The sequence below is a fragment of the Somniosus microcephalus genome, unplaced genomic scaffold, assembly GCF_052327205.1.
Source record: "Somniosus microcephalus isolate GS21.2 unplaced genomic scaffold, FLI_Smic_1.0 unresolved_chr7, whole genome shotgun sequence".
In the NCBI taxonomy this organism is placed as follows: domain Eukaryota; kingdom Metazoa; phylum Chordata; class Chondrichthyes; order Squaliformes; family Somniosidae; genus Somniosus; species Somniosus microcephalus.
In genome coordinates this window covers 37,726,590-37,750,609 of record NW_028225185.1, presented here as the reverse complement: position 1 = coordinate 37,750,609, position 24,020 = coordinate 37,726,590, and the positions used below count along the sequence as shown (strand labels likewise).

The 24,020-nt window shown below is 54.8% G+C and overlaps 1 protein-coding gene across 1 annotated transcript in view; it reads right to left on the bottom strand.

Moving 5' to 3' along the window:
* LOC147086810 (voltage-dependent L-type calcium channel subunit alpha-1F-like) overlaps window positions 1-24,020 on the bottom strand; it is a 160,722-nt gene that overhangs the window by 108,097 nt on the left and 28,605 nt on the right. The window contains exons 6-9 of the mRNA XM_085978323.1: window positions 12,189-12,341; window positions 10,226-10,422; window positions 6,923-7,026; window positions 1,985-2,157 (exon numbers count right to left, since the gene is read on the bottom strand). Coding sequence (XP_085834449.1) covers window positions 1,985-2,157; window positions 6,923-7,026; window positions 10,226-10,422; window positions 12,189-12,341 — 627 coding nt within the window. The remainder of the gene's footprint in view (window positions 1-1,984; window positions 2,158-6,922; window positions 7,027-10,225; window positions 10,423-12,188; window positions 12,342-24,020) is intronic.

Sequence of the window (24,020 nt, the reverse complement as noted above, 5' to 3'; positions counted from 1 at the left end):
ATCTTTCTTCTCAGTTAAAGCCTCTTGACAGCTGAGCTCCGACATCAGTCTCGCTGCCTGAAAGCCCCGGCAGTGGAGGCTGCAATATTAATCCCCGCTTAAAGCCGCACCATCTGTGGCGCCTGACAATCGGGAGCGTTGCTGCCCATCCCCCCAACTCCTGCCGCCCGGTTGCCAGTGCGGCGCTCCCTCAGTACTGCCCCTCCGACAGTGCGGCGCTCCCTCAGTACTGCCCCTCCGACAGTGCGGCGCTCCCTCAGTACCGCCCCTCCGACACTGCGGCGCTCCCTCAGTACCGCCCCTCCGACAGTGCGGCGCTCCCTCAGTACCGCCCCTCCGACAGTGCGGCGCTCCCTCAGTACCGCCCCTCCGACACTGCGGCGCTCCCTCAGTACCGCCCCTCCGACAGTGCGGCGCTCCCTCAGTACTGCCCCTCCGACAGTGCGGCGCTCCCTCAGTACCGCCCCTCCGACAGTGCGGCGCTCCCTCAGTACTGCCCCTCCGACAGTGCGGCGCTCCCTCAGTACTGCCCCTCCGACAGTGCGGCGCTCCCTCAGTACTGCCCCTCCGACAGTGCGGCGCTCCCTCAGTACCGCCCCTCCGACACTGCGGCGCTCCCTCAGTACCGCCCCTCCGACAGTGCGGCGCTCCCTCAGTACCGCCCCTCCGACAGTGCGGCGCTCCCTCAGTACCGCCCCTCCGACAGTGCGGCGCTCCCTCAGTACTGCCCCTCCGACAGTGCGGCGCTCCCTCAGTACCGCCCCTCCGACAGTGCGGCGCTCCCTCAGTACCGCCCCTCCGACAGTGCGGCGCTCCCTCAGTACCGCCCCTCCGACACTGCGGCGCTCCCTCAGTACCGCCCCTCCGACAGTGCGGCGCTCCCTCAGTACCGCCCCTCCGACAGTGCGGCGCTCCCTCAGTACCGCCCCTCCGACAGTGCGGCGCTCCCTCAGTACCGCCCCTCCGACAGTGCGGCGCTCCCTCAGTACCGCCCCTCCGACAGTGCGGCGCTCCCTCAGTACCGCCCCTCCGACAGTGCGGCGCTCCCTCACTACCGCCCCTCCGACAGTGCGGCGCTCCCTCAGTACCGCCCCTCCGACAGTGCGGCGCTCCCTCAGTACCGCCCCTCCGACAGTGCGGCGCTCCCTCAGTACCGCCCCTCTGACAGTGCGGCGCTCCCTCAGTACCGCCCCTCCGACAGTGCGGCGCTCCCTCAGTACCGCCCCTCCGACAGTGCGGTGCTCCCTCAGTACTGCCCCTCCGACAGTGCGGCGCTCCCTCAGTACCGCCCCTCCGACAGTGCGGCGCTCCCTCAGTACTGCCCCTCCGACAGTGCGGCGCTCCCTCAGTACCGCCCCTCCGACAGTGCGGCGCTCCCTCAGTACTGCCATCCGACAGTGCGGCGTTCCCTCAGTACCGCCCCTCCGACAGTGCGGCGCTCCCTCAGTACTGCCTCGACGACAGTGTGGTGCTCCCTCAGTACCGCCCCTCCGACAGTGTGGTGCTCCCTCAGTACCGCCCCTCCGACAGTGTGGCGCTCCCTCAGTACTGCCTTAGTTTGCCTCCGCTCCCCAAGGGGTGAGGGAGGAGTAAAATTATTCAACACGGGCAGCGTGCCTGCTCCTCATCGCCATCTGATGCAACCCTGCCCTACCCCCGCCAGCTGAGAGGTGCAAGCACCAGTGCTGTGATGCCCCTACAGTCAAATAGTCTGCCATTGTCTAGACTCACACGGGAAAAATTGCCACATGACACTATCCTTGCTCCTCATCGCACATTCATGGCGCCCCCACAGACAAATATTCAGCCACTGTCCCCGCTGGTGCGAGTGCCGGGATGCCCCACAGTCAAATAGTGATGGTGTGTGGAGTGAGTTATTTCCTGGAGCTACGAATCTGTACTTCAACCAATCAGCACCCCGCCGTCGCACCCCGCCCCCCCAACCCCCAACCACACCACCCCCCGCCACCGCCCATCGACTCACGGTTCCGCCTGCCGCCCTCCTCGTGCTCTTCATCCTCGTTCTCGGGCTCGATGTCCTCAGCCTGTGTTATCCAGTCCAGGTAGCCCTTCAGGTCCTCCTCCAGCTGCTGCCTCTCTCTAAGCTTCTGGAAGTCCCCCCGAGCCTTGGCTTTCTCTCGCTCCTTTGAGAACTCGCTGCAAGAGGCAGGGTGGGGGAGAGGCGGTGGAGAGGGGTGGGGAGGCGGTGGACAGGGGTGGGTATGGGATGGGATTCGGTCAGCCTCGGCATTGCAACACACTGCCCGCCCGCATGAGATTCCACAGGGAGAGTAAAAATCTTTAAACCGGCCAGTGTGACGCCCCGACAGTTGAATAGCTTGCCGCCGTCAGCCCCCCCCCCCGGCTCCTCGTCGTGCAGTGTGAGGGCAGTCAGGCCCCTGACAGTCGAATAGCCTGCCGCCGTTCCCCCTGCTCCTCGTCGCACAGTGTGAGGGCAGTGAGGCCCACCACAGTCGAATAGCCTGCCGTCGTTCCCCCCTGCTCCTCGTCGCACAGTGTGAGGGCAGTGAGGCCCACCACAGTCAAATGGCCTGCCGCCGTTCCCCCCGCTCCTCGTCGCACACTGTGAGGGCAGTGAGGCCCACCACAGTCGAATAGCCTGCTGCCGGCCCCCCGCTCCTCGTCGCACAGTGTGAGGGCAGTGAGGCCCACCACAGTCGAATAGCCTGCCGCCGTTCCCCCTGCTCCTCGTCGCACAGTGTGAGGGCAGTGGGGCCCACCACAGTCGAATAGCCTGCTGCCATCCCCCCGCTCCTCGTCGCATGTGTGAGGGCAGTGAGGCCCACCACAGCCGAATAGCCTGCCGCCGTCCCCCCGATCCTCGTCGCACAGTGTGAGGGCAGTGAGGCCCACCACAGTCAAATAGCCTGCTGCCTTCCCCCTGCTCCTCGTCGCACAGTGTGAGGGCAGTGAGGCCCACCACAGTCAAATAGCCTGCCGCCGTTCCCCCGCTCCTTGTCGCACAGTGTGAGGGCAGTGAGGCCCACCACAGTCGAATAGCCTGCTGCCGTTCCCCCGCTCCTCGTCACACAGTGTGAGGGCAGTGAGGCCCATCACAGACGAATAGCCGGCCGCCTTCCACCCCGCTCCTCGTCGCGCAGTGTGAGGGCAGTGAGGCCCACCACAGTCAAATAGCCTGCCGCCGTACCCCCCGCTCCTCGTCACACAGTGTGAGGGCAGTGAGGACCACCACAATCAAATAGCCTGCCGCCATCCCCCCGCTCCTCGTCGCACAGTGTGAGGGCAGTGAGGCCCACCACAGTCAAATAGCCTGCCGCCGTCCCCCCGCTCCTCGTCGCACAGTGTGAGGGCAGTAAGGCCCACCACAGTCGAATAGCCTGCCGCCGTCAACCCGCTCCTCGTCACAGAGTGTGAGGGCAGTGAGGAGCACCACAGTCAAATAGCCTGCCGCAGTTCCACCCGCTCCTCGTCACACAGTGTGAGAGCAGTGAGGCCCACCACAGTCAAATAGCCTGCCGCCGTCCCCCCGCTCCTCGTCGCACAGTGTGACGGCAGTGAGGCCCACCACAGTCGAATAGCCTGTCGCCGTGCCCCCGCTCCTCGTCGCACAGTGCGAGGGCAGTGACGCCCACCACAGTCAAATAGCCTGCCGCCATCCCCCCGCTCCTCATCACACAGTGTGAGGGCAATGAGGCTCACCACAGTCGAACAGCCTGCCGCCGATCCCCCCGCTCCTCGTCGCAGAGTGTGAGGGCAGTGAGGCCCACCACAGTCGACTAGCCTGCCGCCGTTCCCCCCACTCCTTGTCGCACAGTGTGAGGGCAGTGAGGCCCACCACAGTCGAATAGCCTGCCGCCATCCCCCCACTGCTCGTTGCAGAGTGTGAGGGCAGTGCGGCACACCACAGTCAAATAGTCGGCCGCCGCTCCCCCCGCTCCTCGTCGCAGAGTGTGAGGGCAGTGAGGACCACCGCAGTCAAATAGCCTGCCGCCGTCACCCCGCTCCTCGTCGCACAGTGTGAGGGCAGTGAGGACCACCACAGTCAAATAGCCTGCCGCCACCCCCCCGCTCCTCGTCGCACAGTGTGAGGGCAGTGAGGCCCACCACAGTCGAATAGCCTGCCGCCGTGCCCCCGCTCCTCGTCGCACAGTTTGAGGGCAGTGACGCCCACCACAGTCAAATAGCCTGCCGCCATCCCCCCGCTCCTTGTCACACAGTGTGAGGGCAATGAGGCTCACCACAGTCGAATAGCCTGCCGCCGATCCCCCCGCACCTCGTCGCAGAGTGTGAGGGCAGTGAGGCCCACCACAGTCGACTAGCCTGCCGCCGTTCCCCCCACTCCTTGTCGCACAGTGTGAGGGCAGTGAGGCCCACCACAGTCGAATAGCCTGCCGCCATCCCCCCACTGCTCGTTGCAGAGTGTGAGGGCAGTGAGGACCACCACAGTCAAATAGCCTGCCGCCGTCCCCCCCGCTCCTCGTCGCACAGTGTGAGGGCAGTGAGGCCCACCACAGTCAAATGGCCTGCCGCCGTCCCCCCGCTCCTCGTCGCACAGTGTGAGGGCAGTGAGGCCCACCACAGACGAATAGTCTGCCGCCGTCCCCCCCACTCCTCGTCGCACAGTGTGAGGGCAGTGAGGCCCACCACAGTCGAATAGCCTGCCGCCGTCCCCCCGCTCCTCGTCGCACAGTGTGAGGGCAGTGAGGCCCACCACAGTCGAATAGCCTGCTGCCATCCCCCCGCTCCTTGTCACACAGTGTGAGGGCAGTGAGGCCCACCACATTCGAATAGCCTGCCGCCGTCCCCCCGCTCCTCGTCGCACAGTGTGAGGGCAGTGAGGCCCACCACAGTCAAATAGCCTGCTGCCGTCCCCCCGCTCCTCGTCGCACAGTGTGAGGGCAGTGACGCCCACCACAGTCAAAAAGCCTGCCGCTGTCGCCCCCCGCTCCTCGTCGCACAGTGTGAGGGCAGTGAAGTCCACCACAGTCAAATAGCCTGCCGCCGTTCCACCCGCCCTCGTCACACAGTGTGAGAGCAGTGAGGCCCACCACAGTCAAATAGCCTGCCGCCGTCCCCCCGCTCCTCATCGCACAGTGTGAGGGCAGTGAGGCCCACCACAGTCGAATAGCCTGCCGCCGTCCCCCCGCTCCTTGTCACACAGTGTGAGAGCAGTGAGGCCCACCACAGTCAAATAGCCTGCCGCCATCCCCCCGCTCCTCGTCGCACAGTGTGACGGCGGTGAGGCCCACCACAGTCGAATAGCCTGCCGCCGCCGCCCCTGCTCCTCGTCGCACAGTGTGAGGGCAGTGAGGCCCACTACAGTCAAATAGCCTGCCGCCGCCGCCCCCCGCTCCTCATCGCACAGTGTGAGGGCAGTGAGGCCCACCACAGTCGAGTAGCCTGCCTCCGCCGCCCCTGCTCCTCGTCGCACAGTGTGAGGGCAGTGAGGCCACCACAGTCAAACAGCCTGCCGCCGTCGCCCCCGCTCCTCGCGGCACATCCGGTACGAGCGCCGCGACGCCCCCCACGGTGAACAGTCAGCTGCCGTCCAGGCTCAGGCCTGAGGAGAGCTCACTCCGAGCGGGGGCTACCCCGTGGCCCCGTTCCGCACAGGGGGTGTGGGCGCTGGCCAGCTGGCAGAGCCTGGATGGCCGTCATCGCTCAGTCAGCTTCCACCCTCCACTCTGTGCCGTACTTCACTGGCCGTCAAGCACGTTGGGACATCCTGAGGTGGGCAGGGGGGTGGGCGGACAGAGAGCCCCGTCAAAAAAGGGGGAGTTGATCAGGGAGGGCCTTGGCCACACGATGAGGACAGCGGGACATAGAAGCATAGAAGATAGGAGCAGGAGTAGGCCATTCGGCCCCTCGAGCCTGCTCCGCCATTTAATGAGATCATGGCTGATCATCCAAATTCAGTACCCTGTCCCTGCCTTCTCCCCATATCCCTTGATCCCTTTAGCCTTAAGAAATATATCTAACTCCTTCTTGAATATATTTAATGAATTGGCCTCTACTGCCTTCTGTGGTAGAGAATTCCACAGATTCACCACTCTCTGGGTGAAGAAATTCCTCCTCATCTCAGTCCTAAATGGCTTACCCCTTATCTTTAGACTGTGACCCCTGGTTCTGGACTCCCCCGCCATCGGGAACATCCTTCCTGCATCTAGTCTGTCTAGTCCTGTTAGAATTTTATAAGTTTCAATGAGATCCCCTCTCATTCTTCTAAACTCCAGCGAGTATAAACCCAATCGACCCAATCTCTCCTCATACGTCATTCCTGCCATCCCAGGTATCAGTCTGGTGAATCTTCGCTGCACTCCCTCCATGGCAAGAACATCCTTCCTCAGATAAGGCGACCAAAACTGCACACAATACTCAAGGTGTGGTCTCACCAAGGCCTTATACAACTGCAGCAAGACATCCTTGTTCCTGTACTCAAATCCTCTCGCTACGAAGGCCAACATACCATTTGCCTTCTTAACCGCCTGCTGCACCTGCATGCTTACCTTCAGCGACTGGTGCACAAGGACACCCAGGTCTCGTTGCACTTCCCCTTCTCCCAATCTATTGCCGTTCAGATAATAATTACCAAAGTCCCGCAAGAGGAGACTGACATAATAAAACTACTAGGCACTTGGTCTAAGCGTTAAACAAAGCTTTAATCAACTGTTTTACAACATGGAGGTCTAGTTGTGTCCTTCACTAGTTCCTGTTAAAGAATGTCCTGAGCAAGCTGGGCCCGTGCCCGAGTATTTATACTCTCCCTGGACAGCGCCACCCGGTGAATCTTCGCTGCACTCCCTCCATGGCAAGAACATCCTTCCTCAGATAAGGTGACCCTGGAGGCGAAGTGGAGTGAACCCCAGCTCCTCGAATGGCCTCCTGTTCGCCCGCCCCCCCCCCCAACCACCCCCTCCCACTACCTCAAAGGGCGACTTACCCGCTCAGCACGCCCAAGACGAGGTTGAGCACAAAGAACGAGCCGAAGATCACCAGGCTGACGAAGTAGACCCAGGGCAGCTCGTAGCCTATGGCGTCCTGCATCTGCGGAGCAGGAGAGAGCGGAGCGAGTTAGCGGGGGGGGCCACGCCGGCAGCGGGAGGGCGGAAGGCACGCACAGGAGGGGAAGGAAGGGGCAAAGGAAGAGAAGGAAAAAAGGAAGGGAAGGAGCAAGGACATAGGAGCAGGAGTCGGCCATTCGGCCCCTCGAGCCTGCTCTGCCATTCAATAAGATCATGGCTGATCTGATCTTGGCCTCCACTCCACTTCCCTGCCCACTCCCCATAACCCTCGACTCCCTTATCGTTCAACAATCTGTCTATCTCCACCTTCAGTGACCCAGCCTCCACCGCTCTCGGGGGGAAGAGAATTCCAAAGATTCTTGACCCTCTGAGAGAAGAAATTCCTCCTCATCTCCGTCTTAACAGGTTGTCCCCTTATTCTGAAATTACGCCCCCTCGTTCTAGATTCCCCCACGAGGGGAAACACCCTCTCTGCATCTACCCTGTCGAGCCCCCTCTTGTATGTTTCAATAAGACCCCCTCTCATTCTTCTAAACTCCAATGAGTATAGGCCCAACCTGCTCAACCTTCCCTCAGAAGACAAACCCTTCATCCCAGGAATCAACCTCGTGAACCTTCTCTGAACTGCCTCCAATGCAAGTATATCCTTCCTTAAATAAGGAGACCAAAACTGTACGCAGTACTCCAGGTGTGGTCTCACCAACGCCCTGTACAGTTGTAGCAGGACTTCCCTACTTTTATACTCCATCCCCTTTGCAATAAAGGCCAACACTCCATTTACCTTCCTAATTACTTGCTGTACCTGCATGCTAACTTTTTGTGATTCATGTACTAGGACCCCCAGATCCCTCTGTACCGCAGCGTTCTGTAATCTCTCCCCATTTAAATAATAGTTTGCTTTTTTATTTTTCCTACCAAAGTGGATAACCTCGCATTTTCCCACATTATACTCCACCTGCCAGAGTTTTGCCCACTCACTTAGCCTGTCTATATCCCTTTGGAGATTCTTTGCGACCTCCACACAACTTGCTTTCCCACCCGTCTTTGTATCATCAGCAAATTTAGCTACAGTACACTCAGTCCCTTCATCCAAGTCATTAATATAGATTGTAAATAGTTGAGGCCCCAGCACTGATCCCTGCGGCACCCCACTAGTTACAGTTTGCCAACCGGAAAATGACCCATTTATCCCGACTCTCTGTTTTCTGTTAGTTCGCCAATCCTCTATCCATGCTAATATATTACCCCCCAACCCCGTGAGCTCTTATCTTGTGCAGTAACCTTTTATGTGGCACCTTATCGAATGCCTTCTGGAAATCTAAATACACCACATCTACTGGTTCCCCTTTATCCACCCTGCTCGTTACATCCTCAAAGAACGGCAGCAAATTTGTCAAACATGATTTCCCTTTCATAAAACCATGCTGACTCTGCTTGACTATATTATGATTTTCTAAATGTCCTGCTACCACTTAAAAAAAAAATTATTTGTTTTTATGGGATGTGGGCGTCGCTGGCGAGGCCCAGCATTTATTGCCCATCCCTAATTGCCCTCGAGAAGGTGGTGGTGAGCCTCCTTCTTGAACCGCTGCAGTCCGTGTGGTGAAGGTGCTCCCACAGCGCTGTTAGGGAGGGAGTTCCAGGATTTTGACCCAGCGACGATGAAGGAACGGCCGATATATTTCCAAGTCAGGATGGTGTGTGTGACTTGGAGGGGAACTTGGAGGTGGCGGTGTTCCCATGCGCCTGCTGCCCTTGTCCTTCTAGGCGGAAGAGGTGGCGGGTTTGGGAGGTGCTGCCGAAGAAGCCTTGGCGAGTTGCTGCAGTGCATTTTGTAGATGGTCCACACTGCAGCCACGGTGCGCCGGTGGTGGAGGGAGTGAATGTTTAAGGTGGTGGGACGGGGTGCCGATCAAGCGGGCTGCTTTGTCCTGGATGGTGTCGAGCTTCTCGAGTGTTGTCGGAGCTGCACTCACCCAGGCAAGTGCAGAGTATTCCATCACACTCCTGACTTCCTTAATGATGGACTCCAGCATTTTCCCAAACGACAGATGTTAGGCTAACTGGTCGATAAGTTGCCTGCTTTCTGTCCCCCTCCTTTCTTAAATTTGCGGTTTTCCAGTCCGCTGGGACCTCTCCAGAATCCAGGGAATTTGGGTAGATTCCAACCAATGCATCCACGATCTCTGCAGCCACCTCTTTCAAGATCCTAGGGTGCAGGCCATCAGGTCCAGGGGACTTGTCCACCTTTAGTCCCATTAGTTTGCCTAGTACTTTCTCTCTAGTGATAGTGATTGTTTTAAGTTCCCACCCCAATAGCCCCTTGATTATCCATTATTGGGATGCTTTTAGTGTCTTCTACCGTGAAGACCTCCCTGCTTTTCAATTGTATGCCTCGCGAAATAAACCCCATTGTTGGGCATTTTCCTTTTTTATTTAAATGACATAGAAACATAGAAGATAGGAGCAGGAGTAGGCCATTCGGCCCCTCGAGCCTGCTCCGCCATTCAATGCGATCATGGCTGGTCATCCAAATTCAGTACCCGGTCCCTGCTTTCTCCCCATATCCCTTGATCCCTTTAGCCTTAAGAAATATATCCAACTCCTTCTTGAATATATTTACTGAATTGGCTTCGACTGCCTTGTGTGGTAGAGAATTCCACAGGTTCACCACTCTCTGGGTGAAGAAATTCCTCCTCATCTCTGTCCTAAATGGCTTACCCCTTATCCTTAGACTGTGACCCCTGGTTCTGGACTCCCCCGCCATCGGGAACATCCTTCCTGCATCTAGTCTGTCCAGTCCTGTCAGAATTTTATAAGTTTCAATGAGATCCCCTCTCATTCTTCTAAACTCCAGCGAGTATAAGCCCAATCGACCCAATCTCTCCTCATACGTCATTCCTGCCATCCCAGGTATCAGCCTGGTGAATCTTTGCTGAACTCCTTCCATGGCAAGAACATCCTTCCTCAGATAAGGCGAACAAAACTGCACACAATGCTCAAGGTGACCTTGAAAATGTGGGGCGGGTTGGTCGTTACCCGTGGAAACTGTGTCCCAACGAGACTCAGAATCCGAGGGAGAGGAAGGAGATGGGGGTTGGGGGCCTGGAGAGGACATGGTGGCTGTGGTGGGGTGGAGGGGTCTAAACGGGTCGAGGATCAAGAGTCAAGGGTCGAGGGTCGATGGTCAAGGATTAAGGGTTGAGGGTCGAGGGTCTCACCCAATACAAGACGTCGGTCCAGCCCTCCATGGTGATGCACTGGAAGACGGTCAGCATGGCGAAGAAGAAGTTGTCAAAGTTGGTGATGCCCCCGTTCGGCCCCTCCCACCGGCCCCGGCACTCGGTGCCGTTCAGGGTGCACTGCCGCCCGTGGCCGGAGGAGGCGCACGGCAAAGGTTCCTCTTCCACCAGAATATCTGCAAAAAACAATGGTACCAGGGATGAGGGACTTCAGTGATGTGGAGAGACTGGAGAAGCTGGGGTTGTTCTCCTTGGAGCAGAGAAGGTTAAGGGGAGATTGACCAGAATGGTATCAGGGATGAGGGACTTCAGTGATGTGGAGAGACTGGAGAAGCTGGGATTGTTCTCCTTAGAGCAGAGAAGGTTAAGGGGAGATTGACCAGAATGCTACCAGTGATGAGGGACTTCAGCGATGTGGAGAGACTGGAGAAGCTGGGATTGTTCTCTTTAGAGCAGAGAAGGTTAAGGGGAGATTGACCAGAATGGTACCAGGGATGAGGGACTTCAGTGATGTGGAGAGACTGGAGAAGCTGGGGTTGTTCTCCTTAGAGCAGAGAAGGTTAAGGGGAGATTGACCAGAATGGTACCAGGGATGAGGGACTTCAGTGATGTGGAGAGACTGGAGAAGCTGGGATTGTTCTCCTTAGAGCAGAGAAGGTTAAGGGGAGATTGACCAGAATGGTACCAGGGGATGAGGGACTTCAGTGATGTGGAGAGACTGGAGAAGCTGGGGTTGTTCTCCTTAGAGCAGAGAAGGTTAAGCGGAGATTGACCATAATGGTACCGGGGATGAGGGACTTCAGTGATGTGGAGAGACTGGAGAAGCTGGGATTGTTCTCCTTGGAGCAGAGAAGGTTAAGGGGAGATTGACCAGAATGGTACCAGGGATGAGGGACTTCAGTGATGTGGAGAGACTGGAGAAGCTGGGGTTGTTCTCCTTAGAGCAGAGAAGGTTAAGGGGAGATTGAACAGAATGGTACCAGGGGATGAGGGACTTCAGTGATGTGGAGAGACTGGAGAAGCTGGGGTTGTTCTCCTTGGAGCAGAGGAGGTTAAGGGGAGATTTAATCATGGGTTCAAAAATTATGAAAGGTTAGGGTTCAGAGTTGCCACAATTGTGCCTCAGTGTCCCTTAGGGGAGGGGTAGGTGAAAGAAAAAAAACTAAACTCTCGAGTCGTACCCACTGCCCGCCCGCCACAGGCGTGTTGGTGGTTGGGCCACCCGTGGTTCCTCCCATAGTCAAAGAGCCTGTGAGAGGTGCCTTGATTCCAACACGGCAAGAGTGAGTGTGGGGGAATTTTAAAAATTCATTCTCGGGATGTGGGTATGGCCGGCATTTATTGCCCATCCCAAGTTGCCCTTGAGAAGGTGGTGGTGAGCCGCCTTCTTGAACCGCTGCAGTCCGTGTGGTGAAGGTGCTCCCACAGCGCTGTTAGGGAGGGAGTTCCGGGATTTTGACCCAGCGACGATGAAGGCACGGCCGATATATTTCCAAGTCACGGTGGTGTGTGTGTGATTAATTGGGGTGTATAAAATGATGAGGGGGCCCTGGATAGAGTGGATAGGAAGGACCTATTTCCCTGAGCAGGGAGGTCAATAACCAGGGGGGCCGAGATTTAAAGTCATTGGGAGAAGGATTAGAGGGGATTTGAGGAACTTTATTCACCCAGAGGGTGGTGGGGGTCTGGAACTCACTGCCTGAAAGGGTGGTCGAGGCAGAAACCCTCATCGCATTTAAAAAGTACTTGGATACGCACTCGAAGCGCCGTAACCTACAGGGCTACGGACCGAGAGCTGGACAGTGGGATTAGGCCGGAGAGCTCTTTGTCGGCCAGCACGGACACGACGGGCCGAACGGCCTCCTCCCGTGCTGTAAATTTCTACGATTCTAGATGGTGGAGCTGGCGGGTTTGAGAGGTGCTGCCCAAGACATGAACTCACCCTGGCCAATATAATAACAGGTCTTGTGCAGTCTCCCGATGAACAGCTCGAGCCCAATGATGGCGTAGATGATGATCACAAAGAGCACAAGCAGTGCGATGTGTAACAAGGGCACCATGGCTTTCATGATAGAGTTTAGCACAATCTGCAAACCTGCGGAAGACATAAACAAGAGTAAAGCTCCCTCTACACTGTCCCCATCAAACACTCCCGGGGCAGGTACAGCACGGGTTAGATACAGAGTAAAGCTCCCTCTACACTGTCCCCATCAAACACTCCCAGGGCAGGTACAGCACGGGTTAGATACAGAGTAAAGCTCCCTCTACACTGTCCCCATCAAACACTCCCAGGGCAGGTACAGCACGGGTTAGATACAGAGTAAAGCTCCCTCTACACTGTCCCCATCAAACACTCCCAGGGCAGGTACAGCACGGGTTAGATACAGAGTAAAGCTCCCTCTACACTGTCCCATCAAACACTCCCAGGGCAGGTACAGCACGGGTTAGATACAGAGTAAAGCTCCCTCTACACTGTCCCATCAAACACTCCCAGGGCAGGTACAGCATGGGATAGATACAGAGTAAAGCTCCCTCTACACTGTCCCATCAAACACTCCCAGGGCATGTACAGCACGGGTTAGATACAGAGTAAAGCTCCCTCTACACTGTCCCCATCAAACACTCCCGGGGCAGGTACAGCACGGGTTAGATACAGAGTAAAGCTCCCTCGACACTGTCCCATCAAACACTCCCAGGGCAGGTACAGCACGGGTTAGATACAGAGTAAAGCTCCCTCTACACTGTCCCCATCAAACACTCCCGGGGCAGGTAGAGCACGGGTTAGATACAGAGTAAAGCTCCCTCTACACTGTCCCATCAAACACTCCCAGGGCAGGTACAGCATGGGTTAGATACAGAGTAAAGCTCCATCTACACTGTCCCCATCAAACACTCCCAGGGCAGGTACAGCACGGGTTAGATACAGAGTAAAGCTCCCTCAACACTGTCCCATCAAACACTCCCAGGGCAGGGACAGCACGGGTTAGATACAGAGTAAAGCTCCCTCCACACTGTCCCCATCAAACACTCCCAGGGCAGGTACAGCACGGGTTAGATACAGAGTAAAGCTCCCTCTACACTGTCCCCATCAAACACTCCCAGGGCAGGTACAGCACGGGTTAGATACAGAGTAAAGCTCCCTCTACACTGCCCCATCAAACACTCCCAGGGCACGTACAGCACGGGTTAGATACAGAGTAAAGCTCCCTCTACACTGTCCCATCAAACACTCCCAGGGCAGGTACAGCACGGGTTAGATAGAGAGTAAAGCTCCCTCTACACTGTCCCATCAAACACTCCCAGGGCAGGTACAGCACGGGTTAGATACAGAGTAAAGCTCCCTCTACACTGTCCCATCAAACACTCCCAGGGCAGGTACAGCACGGGTTAGATACAGAGTAAAGCTCCCTCTACACTGTCCCATCAAACACTCCCAGTGCAGGTACAGCAGAGGTTAGATACAGAGTAAAGCTCCCTCTACACTGTCCCATCAAACACTCCCAGGGCAGGTACAGCACTGGTTAGATACAGAGTAAAGCTCCCTCTACACTGCCCCATCAAACACTCCCAGGGCAGGTACGGCACGGGTTAGATGCAGAGTGTGTTAAACCACTGTTATTGTATATTGTTACCTCTGGGTGGCGCTGTGTACCAAGGCATGCCTCAGCTGACTCCGCCCACATGACCAGGTATAAAGGTGGGGGTTTCGCCGACTCACTTCCTTCTTGGAACCAGCCACCCACGAGAGGCATGCTCTGTTCTCTAGTTAATAAAAGCCTTTTCATCACCTTCCTGATTCATCGTCTTTTATGGAGTAATTGATAAGCGTATCAATTTTATTAACTAGAAGTAAAATGGCGACACCTGAACAGCAACAACAGCAGGCGTTGCTGCGAGCCCTCAGACCGGCATGCCTGGACCTCGACCCTCAAGCAGCGGGTTCATCAACCAATTTCGAACACTGGCTGAGCTGCTTTGAATCCTTCCTAGGAGCCTCCGCCGTGACATCGGAGGAGAACAAACTAAAAGTTTTGACCGCCCAGGTGAGCCCTCAAGTATATACGCTCATCCGGGACGCTACTACGTACACGGCGGCCCTCGAACTACTAAAAGGGCAATACACGCGCCGAGTGAACACGATTTACACCAGACACCTCTTGGGATCCCGCAGGCAGCAACCGGGGGAATCGGTAGAGGCATTTTTACGGGCGTTACAGACACTCTGCAGAGACTGCGACTGTAAGGAGGTAACGGCTGCGGGGCACGCGGAGGGACTTACTTGTGATGCCTTCGTGAGGGGCCTCCAGTCCGACTACTCCCGGCAGAGACTGCTCGAAAGCAAGGAGCTCGACCTGAAGATGGCCGTAGCCCTTGCGCTCTCGCTAGATGCGGCCCACCGAAACCTCGAAGCATACTCACGTAACGGCGCCGCGCCATGGCCATCGCGACCGTGGGACATGGGACCGCTGCCCCCGGCACCAACTGCTGCAGCGATGTCCCGAAATCAACTGGGACAGCCGCCCCCGGTAAGAACCGCAGCGATGCCCCGTAACCAGGCCCAAAAATGCTATTTCTGTGGCCAGTTAAAACACCCTAGAGCGCACTGCCCGGCTAAGACCGCTACCTGCTCGGGCTGCGGGAAGAAAGGCCATTACGCCAATGCCTGCAGGGGGAAACCAGCGAACGCCAGCAGCGCCGCGTGCGAACCATGGGGGCAGCCATCTTATCCGCCATTTTGTGCACCTCCGGCCGCATGGCCGCCGCCATTTTATTCGCCGCACTCAACCGCCACTTCGTCTCCGGACTCGACCACCGTCTCGTCGGACGACCATACCGACTCACTAAGCCATACACTGGCCTCCGTTACGCTGGATCAAGCCCTCCCTCATCATCTATCCAGCTCCATGATGGATATCACGGTAAACGGCCGCGCCACCACTTGCCTAATCGACAGCGGGAGCACAGCGAGTTTTATTCACCCAGACACGGTACGTAGCCACTCCCTCACGGTCCTGCCGACGCGCCATCGGATTTCTATGGCGTCCAAGTCCCATTCAATGGACGTCGGCGGCTACTGTGTGGTGACCCTTTCGGTTGGGGGCACAGAATATAAAAATTTTAAACTTCTAGTCCTGCCCCGTCTCTGCGCTGCCGTGCTGCTAGGGTTGGATTTTCAGTGCCACCTTAAAAGTGTCACATTAGCATACGGTGGACCCCTCCCCCCACTCACAGTCTGCAACCAACACCTTTTAAATCGCCCGCCGCAAACCACCTGCAGCCTTTCCACACTAAAAGTCCCCCCCCTCCCTTGTTCGCTAACCTCACCCACGACTGTAAACCCATCGCTACCAAGAGCAGGCGGTACAGCGCCGGGGACAGAGCTTTCATTAGCTCTGAGGTGGAGCGGCTCTTGAAGGAGGGCATTATCGAAGGGAGCACTAGCCCCTGGCGAGCCCAGGTTGTAGTCGTTAAAACCACTGATAAACGCCGCCTGGTCATTGACTACAGCCAAACCATAAACCGGTACACTCAGCTGGACGCATACCCCCTTCCTCGCATATCTGATATGGTCAACCAGATTGCGCAATACAAAGTATTCTCCACCATTGACCTTAAGTCGGCCTACCACCAGCTCCCCATCCGCCATGAGGACCGCCAGTATACTGCCTTCGAGGCGAACGGCCGCCTCTACCACTTCCTTAGGGTTCCCTTCGGCGTCACCAACGGGGTTTCGGTCTTCCAAAGGGAGATGGACCGGATGGTTGACGAGAACGCGCTGCAGGCCACCTTTCCCTATCTGGATAACGTCACCATCTGTGGCCACGACCAGCAGGACCATGACGTTAATCTAGAAAAATTCCTCCGTACGGCCCAACGGCTGAACCTAACGTACAATAAAGAGAAATGTATGTTTCGCACCAAACGCCTCGCCATTCTCGGCTGCGTGGTGGAGAACGGAGTCATCGGGCCCGACCCCGACAGAATGCGCCCCCTAATGGAGCTACCCCTCCCCCACTGCCAAAAAGCACTGAAGAGATGCCTGGGGTTTTTCTCCTACTATGCCCAGTGGGTTCCCCACTATGCAGACAAAGCTAGACCCCTCATCAAATCCACCTCCTTCCCCCTGACACCAGAGGCGTGTGCAGCCTTCACTCTTATCAAGAGCGATATCGCGAAGAAAACAATGCACGCAGTGGATGAGTCGATCCCCTTCCAAGTGGAGAGCGATGCATCCGACTTCGCCCTAGCTGCGACCCTTAACCAGGCGGGCAGACCCGTGGCCTTTTTCTCAAGGACCCTCCAGGGCCCCGAGACCCGACACTCCTCTGTCGAAAAGGAGGCCCAGGCTATTGTGGAAGCGGTGCGTCACTGGAGGCATTACCTGGCCGGAAAACGGTTTACCCTGCTCACTGACCAGCGTTCAGTAGCTTTTATGTTTAATAATAAGCAGAGGGGCAAAATCAAGAACGACAAGATCTTGAGGTGGAGAATCGAACTCTCCACCTACAATTATGATATCTTGTACCGGCCCGGGAAACTAAATGAGCCCCCAGACGCCCTATCACGTGGTACATGCGCCAACGCGCAGGTTGATAGACTGCAGACCCTCCACAATGACCTCTGCCACCCGGGGGTCACCAGGTTCTTCCATTTCATCAAATCCCGTAACCTGCCCTACTCCATCGAGGAGGTCAGGACCATGACCAGGAACTGCCAAATCTGTGCCGAGTGCAAACCGCACTTTTATAGGCCGGACAGAGCAAGCCTGATCAAGGCCACTCGCCCCTTCGAGCGCCTGAGCGTCGATTTTAAAGGGCCCCTTCCCTCCTCTGACCGCAATGTGTACTTCCTCAATATAATTGATGAGTACTCCCGTTTCCCGTTTGCCATCCCTTGCCCAGACATGACCAGTACCACGGTCATCAAATGTCTGAATGACCTCTTCGCCTTGTTCGGGTTCCCTAGCTATATACATAGCGACAGGGGCTCATCTTTCATGAGCGACGAACTTCGGCAGTACCTGCTAGCGAGAGGTATTGCTACGAGCAGAACCACCAGCTACAACCCCCGGGGGAACGGCCAGGTGGAAAGAGAGAACGCGACGGTTTGGAAGGCCGTCCTCTTAGCCTTAAAATCTAAGGGCCTTCCGACCTCTCGCTGGCAGGAGGTCCTCCCTGCGGCGCTCCACTCCATCCGGTCACTGCTTTGTACTGCCACTAATGCCACCCCTCATGAGCAAATGTTCGTTTTCCCCAGGAAGTCCACATCGGGAACCTCGCTACCGGCATGGCTGACTTCTCCTGGGCCCGTCCTACTGCGGAGGCACGTAAGGACCCATAAAACGGACCCCCTGGTCGAGAGGGTGCACCTCCTACACGCCAACCCCCAGTATGCCTGGGTGACATACCCAGACGGGCGGGAGGACACGGTCTCCATACGAGATCTCGCACCCTCGGGTACCCCTGAACTACCACCGTTATCCCCCACCACCCCTCCCAATCCAACCCCTGTAGACGACATGCCGGAGCCCCAGGACCCTTCGTTGACCACCCAGACACCAGATCCGACGTTGGATGCTGCAACACCGCCGCCGCCACCACGACGATCAGGACGTCAGACAAGGCCTCCTGATAGACTTAACTACACGAACTTGTAGTACCCTTCACCCCGCCGGACTTAATTTTAAACAAGGGGTGAATGTGGTAAACCACTGTTATTGTATATTGTTACCTCTGGGTGGCGCTGTGTACCAAGGCATGCCTCAGCTGACTCCGCCCACATGACCAGGTATAAAGGTGGGGGTTTCGCCGACTCACTTCCTTCTTGGAACCAGCCACCCACGAGAGGCATGCTCTGTTCTCTAGTTAATAAAAGCCTTTTCATCACCTTCCTGATTCATTGTCTTTTATGGAGTAATTGATAAGCGTATCACAGAGTAAAGCTCCCTCTGCACTGTCCCATCAAACACTCCCAGGGCCGGTACAGCACGGGTTAGATACAGAGTAAAGCTCCCTCTGCACTGTCCCCATCAAACACTCCCAGGGCAGGTACGGCACGGGTTAGATACAGAGTAAAGCTCCCTCTACAGTGCCCCATCAAACACTCCCAGGGCAGGTACAGCACGGGTTAGATACAGAGTAAAGCTCCCTCTACACTGTCCCATCAAACACTCCCAGGGCAGGTACAGCACGGGTTAGATACAGAGTAAAGCTCCCTCTACACTGTCCCATCAAACACTCCCAGGGCAGGTACAGCACTGGTTAGATACAGAGTAAAGCTCCCTCTACACTGCCCCATCAAACACTCCCAGGGCAGGTACGGCACGGGTTAGATACAGAGTAAAGCTCCCTCTGCACTGTCCCATCAAACACTCCCTTGCCTAACCCATCTTTTATGTATATTATGACTAAAATGACCAGTTAATCGTATATGAAGTCAGTAATTGTAGTCTTGTTTGATAATAGAATTACGGACTAATAATCTGGAGAACCTGCGTGCTAATGCCATGATGGCGGTTTGAGAAGTTGTCAAAAAAACATGGAAATAAAAAGCTGGGATCGGTAAAAGTGAAGTTGTCGGATTGTCGCTAAAAAACCCAACGGGTTGACGATTGTCCCTTGAGGGAAGGAGTCCTTGCCCAGTCTGGGCCTATGTGTGACTCCAGTCTCACCCCCAACGTGGGTGAATCTTACCCGCCCCCTCTGAAGTGGCCTGTCGAGCTAACTCACCCACATCAATACCGCTTCGAGGCTCCTTCGGCAGCACCTCCCAAACCCGCTGACCTAAGAAAACCAGTAGGCACTCGGTCTAAGCGTTAAACAAAGCTTTAATCAACTGTTTTACAACATGGAGGTCTAGTTGTGTCCTTCACTAGTTCCTGTTAGAGAATGTCCTGCGCAAGCTGGGCCCGTGCCCGAGTATTTATACTCTCCCTGGACAGCGCCACCCGCAGGCCGCTCAGTATTATTTCATGAGTCTTTCTTTCATGAATGGCTGATTCATGTCACCTGCGACCTAGAAACATAGAAGATAGGAGCAGGAGTAGGCCATTCGGCCCCTCGAGCCTGCTCCGCCATTCAATGAGATCATGGCTGATCATCCAAATTCAGTACCCTGTCCCTGCCTTCTCCCCATATCCCTTGATCCCTTTAGCCTTAAGAAATATATCCAACTCTTTCTTGAATATATTTAATGAACTGGCCTCCACCGCCCTCTGTGGCAGAGAATTCCACAGGTTCACCACTCTTTGGGTGAAGAAATTCCTCCTCATTTCAGTCCTAAATGTCCTACCCCTTATCCTTAGACTATGACCCCTGGTTCTGGACTCCCCGACCATCGGGAACATCCTTCCAGCATCTCGTCTGTCCAGGCCTGACAGAATGTTATAGGTTTCGACGAGATCCCCTCTCAATCTTCTATTTTGACTTCAATTAAGTGGTCTGTCTTTCTTTCAACAGGCCAGTGACGTCGACTTTGTATATCACTTAGTCCGCACTTTGGGGGCTTACTTCACTCTCCAATGTGAAAATTCCAACCAATATTCCAGCTGGGATCTAACCAGTGATTTATAAAGGTAAAAATGTAAGAAGTCACACAACACCAGGTTATAGTCCAACAGCTTTATTTGAAGTCACAAGCTTTCGGAGCGCTGCTCCTTCGTCAGGTGAAGTGGAGAGATGCATAAAGACACAGCTTATATAGTCAGAGAATCATGTCAGATGTTTACAGGTAATCTTTCTAACTGCCATTTATCACACCTCGGCAGAGAGATAATCACAGCAATCAAAGGTGTGAATGGTGTCCAAACAGGTCAGTCAGGAAAACATTGCAGCAAAGAACAATGAGGTGGGGTCATCCAGACTCGAGTCATCGTTGGCTTGTTCTCTCTACACAGATGCGGCCGGACCTGCTGTGATTTCCAGCAAAAAAAATGTTTTTTGTCTGTTTTTTTGTTTTTCACACAGACCCCAGCATCTGCAACATTTGACCCCTTGTGACCCCACCTCATTGCTCTTTGATGTAGTGTTTTACTGACTGACCTGTTTGGACACCATTCACACGTTTGATTGCTGTGATTATCTCTCTGCCGAGGTGTGATAAATGGCAGTTAGAAAGATTACCTGTAAACATCTGACATTATTCTCTGACTATATATGCTGTGTCTATATGCATCTCTCCACTTCACCTGACGAAGGAGCAGCGCTCCGAAAGCTTGTGACTTCAAATAAAGCTGTTGGACTATAACCTGGTGTTGTGTGACTTCTTACATTTGTCCACCCCAGTCCAACTCCGGCATCTCCACACCATGACTTATAAAGGTAAGCATAACTTCCTTGCTTTTGTACACTATGGGGGTAATTTTAAACTTCCACGTTGTGTGGGAGCGGTTCGGGAGGGGGGTAAATCAGCAAATTTGCAAAACCCAACCCCAACCCACCATGAACTTCCATTTTAACTGCCTCTGGTTTCGGGGCATCCGAGCGAATCGCTCTGGCAAGGTAGGCCAGTAATAATTATTATATGTAAATGAGGCTCAGCTCCTGAAATGTTGACAACAATTTGAATTTAATGCCACCTACACTGGTTTCCCAGGACTCGGGAAATCCAGCGGCTAAACGGAGGTGGGGTGCAGCCGGATCCAGCAGGTAAGCACTTTATATAGCACTGCTTGTGGGTCAGGAGGAGGCGTGCTCCCCCGGCCCCTCAAAGCAAACCTTCTGCCACGGTCTGCCAACCACCCCCCTCTTCAAATTCGCAATGATTCCCAGCCCCCCTCCCTTCCGATTGCCAGTCCGACCCACCCTCGTGAACCCCACAATGTTTACCAGTCCCCTTCCCTCCCAATTGTCGGTTCAACACCCCACACCCCCAACCACTTGACAGAAGACAGTAGTTACAAGGATTGGTGGAAGAACATAAGAAATAGGAGCAGGAGTAGGCCAATCGGCCCCTCGAGCCTGCTCCACCATTCAATAAGATCATGGCTGATCTGATCCTAACCTCAAATCTTCGATCACTCTGCATCCCACCCGAACCCATGTGATCTCCCGGGAGAGGCGAAAAACCAGACAAAAAACCCAATGGCCAATTTGGGAGAAAAAATCTGGGAAATTCCTCTCCGACCCATCTAGGCGATCGAAACTCTTCCAGGAGATCACTCTGTCCCTGTATTTTCTACAGTACTTACCTTCTGTAAAGGCGATCTCCACCCCAGCCAGGAACAGGAATAAAACCATCTCCTGAAATCTAACACAGAATTAGAACACAAGAAGTAGGAACAGAACCAGGCTACACGGCCCCTGGGCCCGCTCCACTACCCACAGGGCCATGACCATTCCGAACCGAGACTCATGTCCAATTTCCTGCCCGCTCCCCGTAACCCTTAATTCCAGGAAACTGTCTATTTCTGTTTTAAATTTATGTAATGATGTAGCTTCCACAGCTTTCTGGGGCAGCAAATTCCACAAACCTACCACCCTCCGAGTGAAGAAGTTCCTCCTCATCTCAGTTTTGAAAGAGCAGCCCCTTATTCTAAGACTATGCCCCCTAGTTCTAGTTTCACCCATCATCGGGAACATCCTCACCGCATCCACCCGATCCAACCCCTTCACAATCTTATATGTTTCAATAAGATCGCCTCTCATTCTTCTGAACTCCAATGAGTAGAGTCCCAATCTACTCAACCTCTCCTCATATGACCACCCCCTCATCCCCGGGATTAACCGAGTGAACCTTCTTTGTACTGACTCGAGAGCATTGTTGAATGTTTTGCATTGATGAAGATCCTTTATTGCACGGTCCTATGAGAATGAACGGTCCCCAGCTCCAGCCTTCTGCCGCTTTACGTCCTGCCCGGCAACCAACCAGCCTGTCAATGGGGCTGACCGTCAGGCCGGAAACAGAGTTAAAAATGATAATGAGGTTTTGCCGTGACATTCGGCAGAACCTCCGCGATCCCAGCATTTGATGCACGTCCCCCCTGAAACATGCTCCCCCATTTCCTCTCCGCCTCCCTGTAAATATGCTTCTATTTATAAAGCATTTATAAATTTTAACAGCCTTCTCAACATTTCCTGTCACCATCAGAGATTTGTGTACATCCACCCCCAGGTGTCCTTGTTCCTGCACTCCATTTAAAGTTGTTCCATTTAGTTTATACTTCCTGTTCGCATTGGACAAAAGAGCTGAACTCAAGAGGTGAGGTGAGAGTGACTGCCCTTGACATCAAGGCAGCATTTGATCGAGTGTGGCATCAAGGAGCCCTAGCAAAACTGAAGTCAATGGGAATCAAGGGGAAAACTCTCCATTGGTTGGAATCATACCTAGCACAAAGGAAGTTGGCTGTGGTTGTTGGAGGTCATTCATCTCAATCACATGACATCACTGCAGGAGTTCCTCAGGGCAGTGTCCGAGGCCCAACCATCTTCAGCTGTTTCATCAATGACCTTCCCTCCATCATAAGGTCAGAAGTGGGGATGTTCGCTGATGATTGCACACTGTTCAGCACCATTCGAGACTCGTCAGATACTGACGCAGTCCGTGTCCATATGCAGCAAGACCTGGACAACATTCAGACTTGGGCTGACAAGTGGCAAGTAACATTCGCACCACACAAGTGCCAGGCAATGACCATCTCCAACAAGCGAGACTCTAACCATCTCCCCTTGACATTCAATGGCATTACCATCGCTGAATCCCCCACCATCAACATCCTGGGGGTTACCATTGATCAGAAACTGAACTGGACCAGCCATATAAATACTGTGGCTACAAGAGCAGGCCAGAGGCTGGGAATTCTGCCGCGAGTGTCTCACCTCCTGACTCCCCAAAGCCTTTCCACCATCTACAAGGCACAAGTCAGGAGTGTGATGGAATACTCTCCACTTGCCTGGATGAGTGCAGCTCCAACAACACTCAAGAAGCTCGACACCATTCAGGATAAAGCAGCCCGCTTGATCGGCACTCCATCCACCACTTTCAACATTCACTCCCTCCACCACCGGCGCACCGTGGCTGCAGTGTGGACCATCTACAAGATGCACTGCAGCAACTCGCCAAAGCTCCTTCAACAGCACCTCCCAAACCCGCGACCTCTACCACTTAGAAGGACAAGGGCAGCAGACGCATGGGAACATCACCACCTACAAGTTCCCCTCCAAGCCGCACACCATCCTGACTTGGACCTGTATCGCCGTTCCTTCACTGTCGCTGGGCCAAAATCCTGGAACTCCCTTCCTAACAGCATTGTGGGTGTACCTACACCATATGGACTGCAGCGGTTCAAGAAGGCGGCTCACCACCATCTTCGCAAGGGCAATTAGGGATGGACACTAAATGCAGGCCTAGCCAGCCAGCGACGCCCACATCCCATCAATGAATAAAAAAATAAAAATTCTTCCTACTTATATGCTTCACTTCACACTTCTGCGTTAAACCCGGCAGCTAAAGGGAGGTGAGGACAGTTGTGTGGAAGAGGTAAGTGTTGTGTATTGATTGCGAGTTTGACACCAGTAAATACGGTAATGTAATGTGCGAGTTTGACACCAGTAAATACGGTAATGTAATGTGCGAGTTTGACACCAGTAAATACGGTAATGTAATGTGCGAGTTTGACACCAGTCAATACGGTAATGTAATGTGCATTGCATTATGGGAATTACGCGGGAAAGCAGTAGTCAGCCATTTTGCCAATAAAGAGACCATTGTAGCGGTTCGTGTAGATCGCCACTAAATAAGAGAGTTTGACTTCGACGAACTATTAACAAGTTGTTTA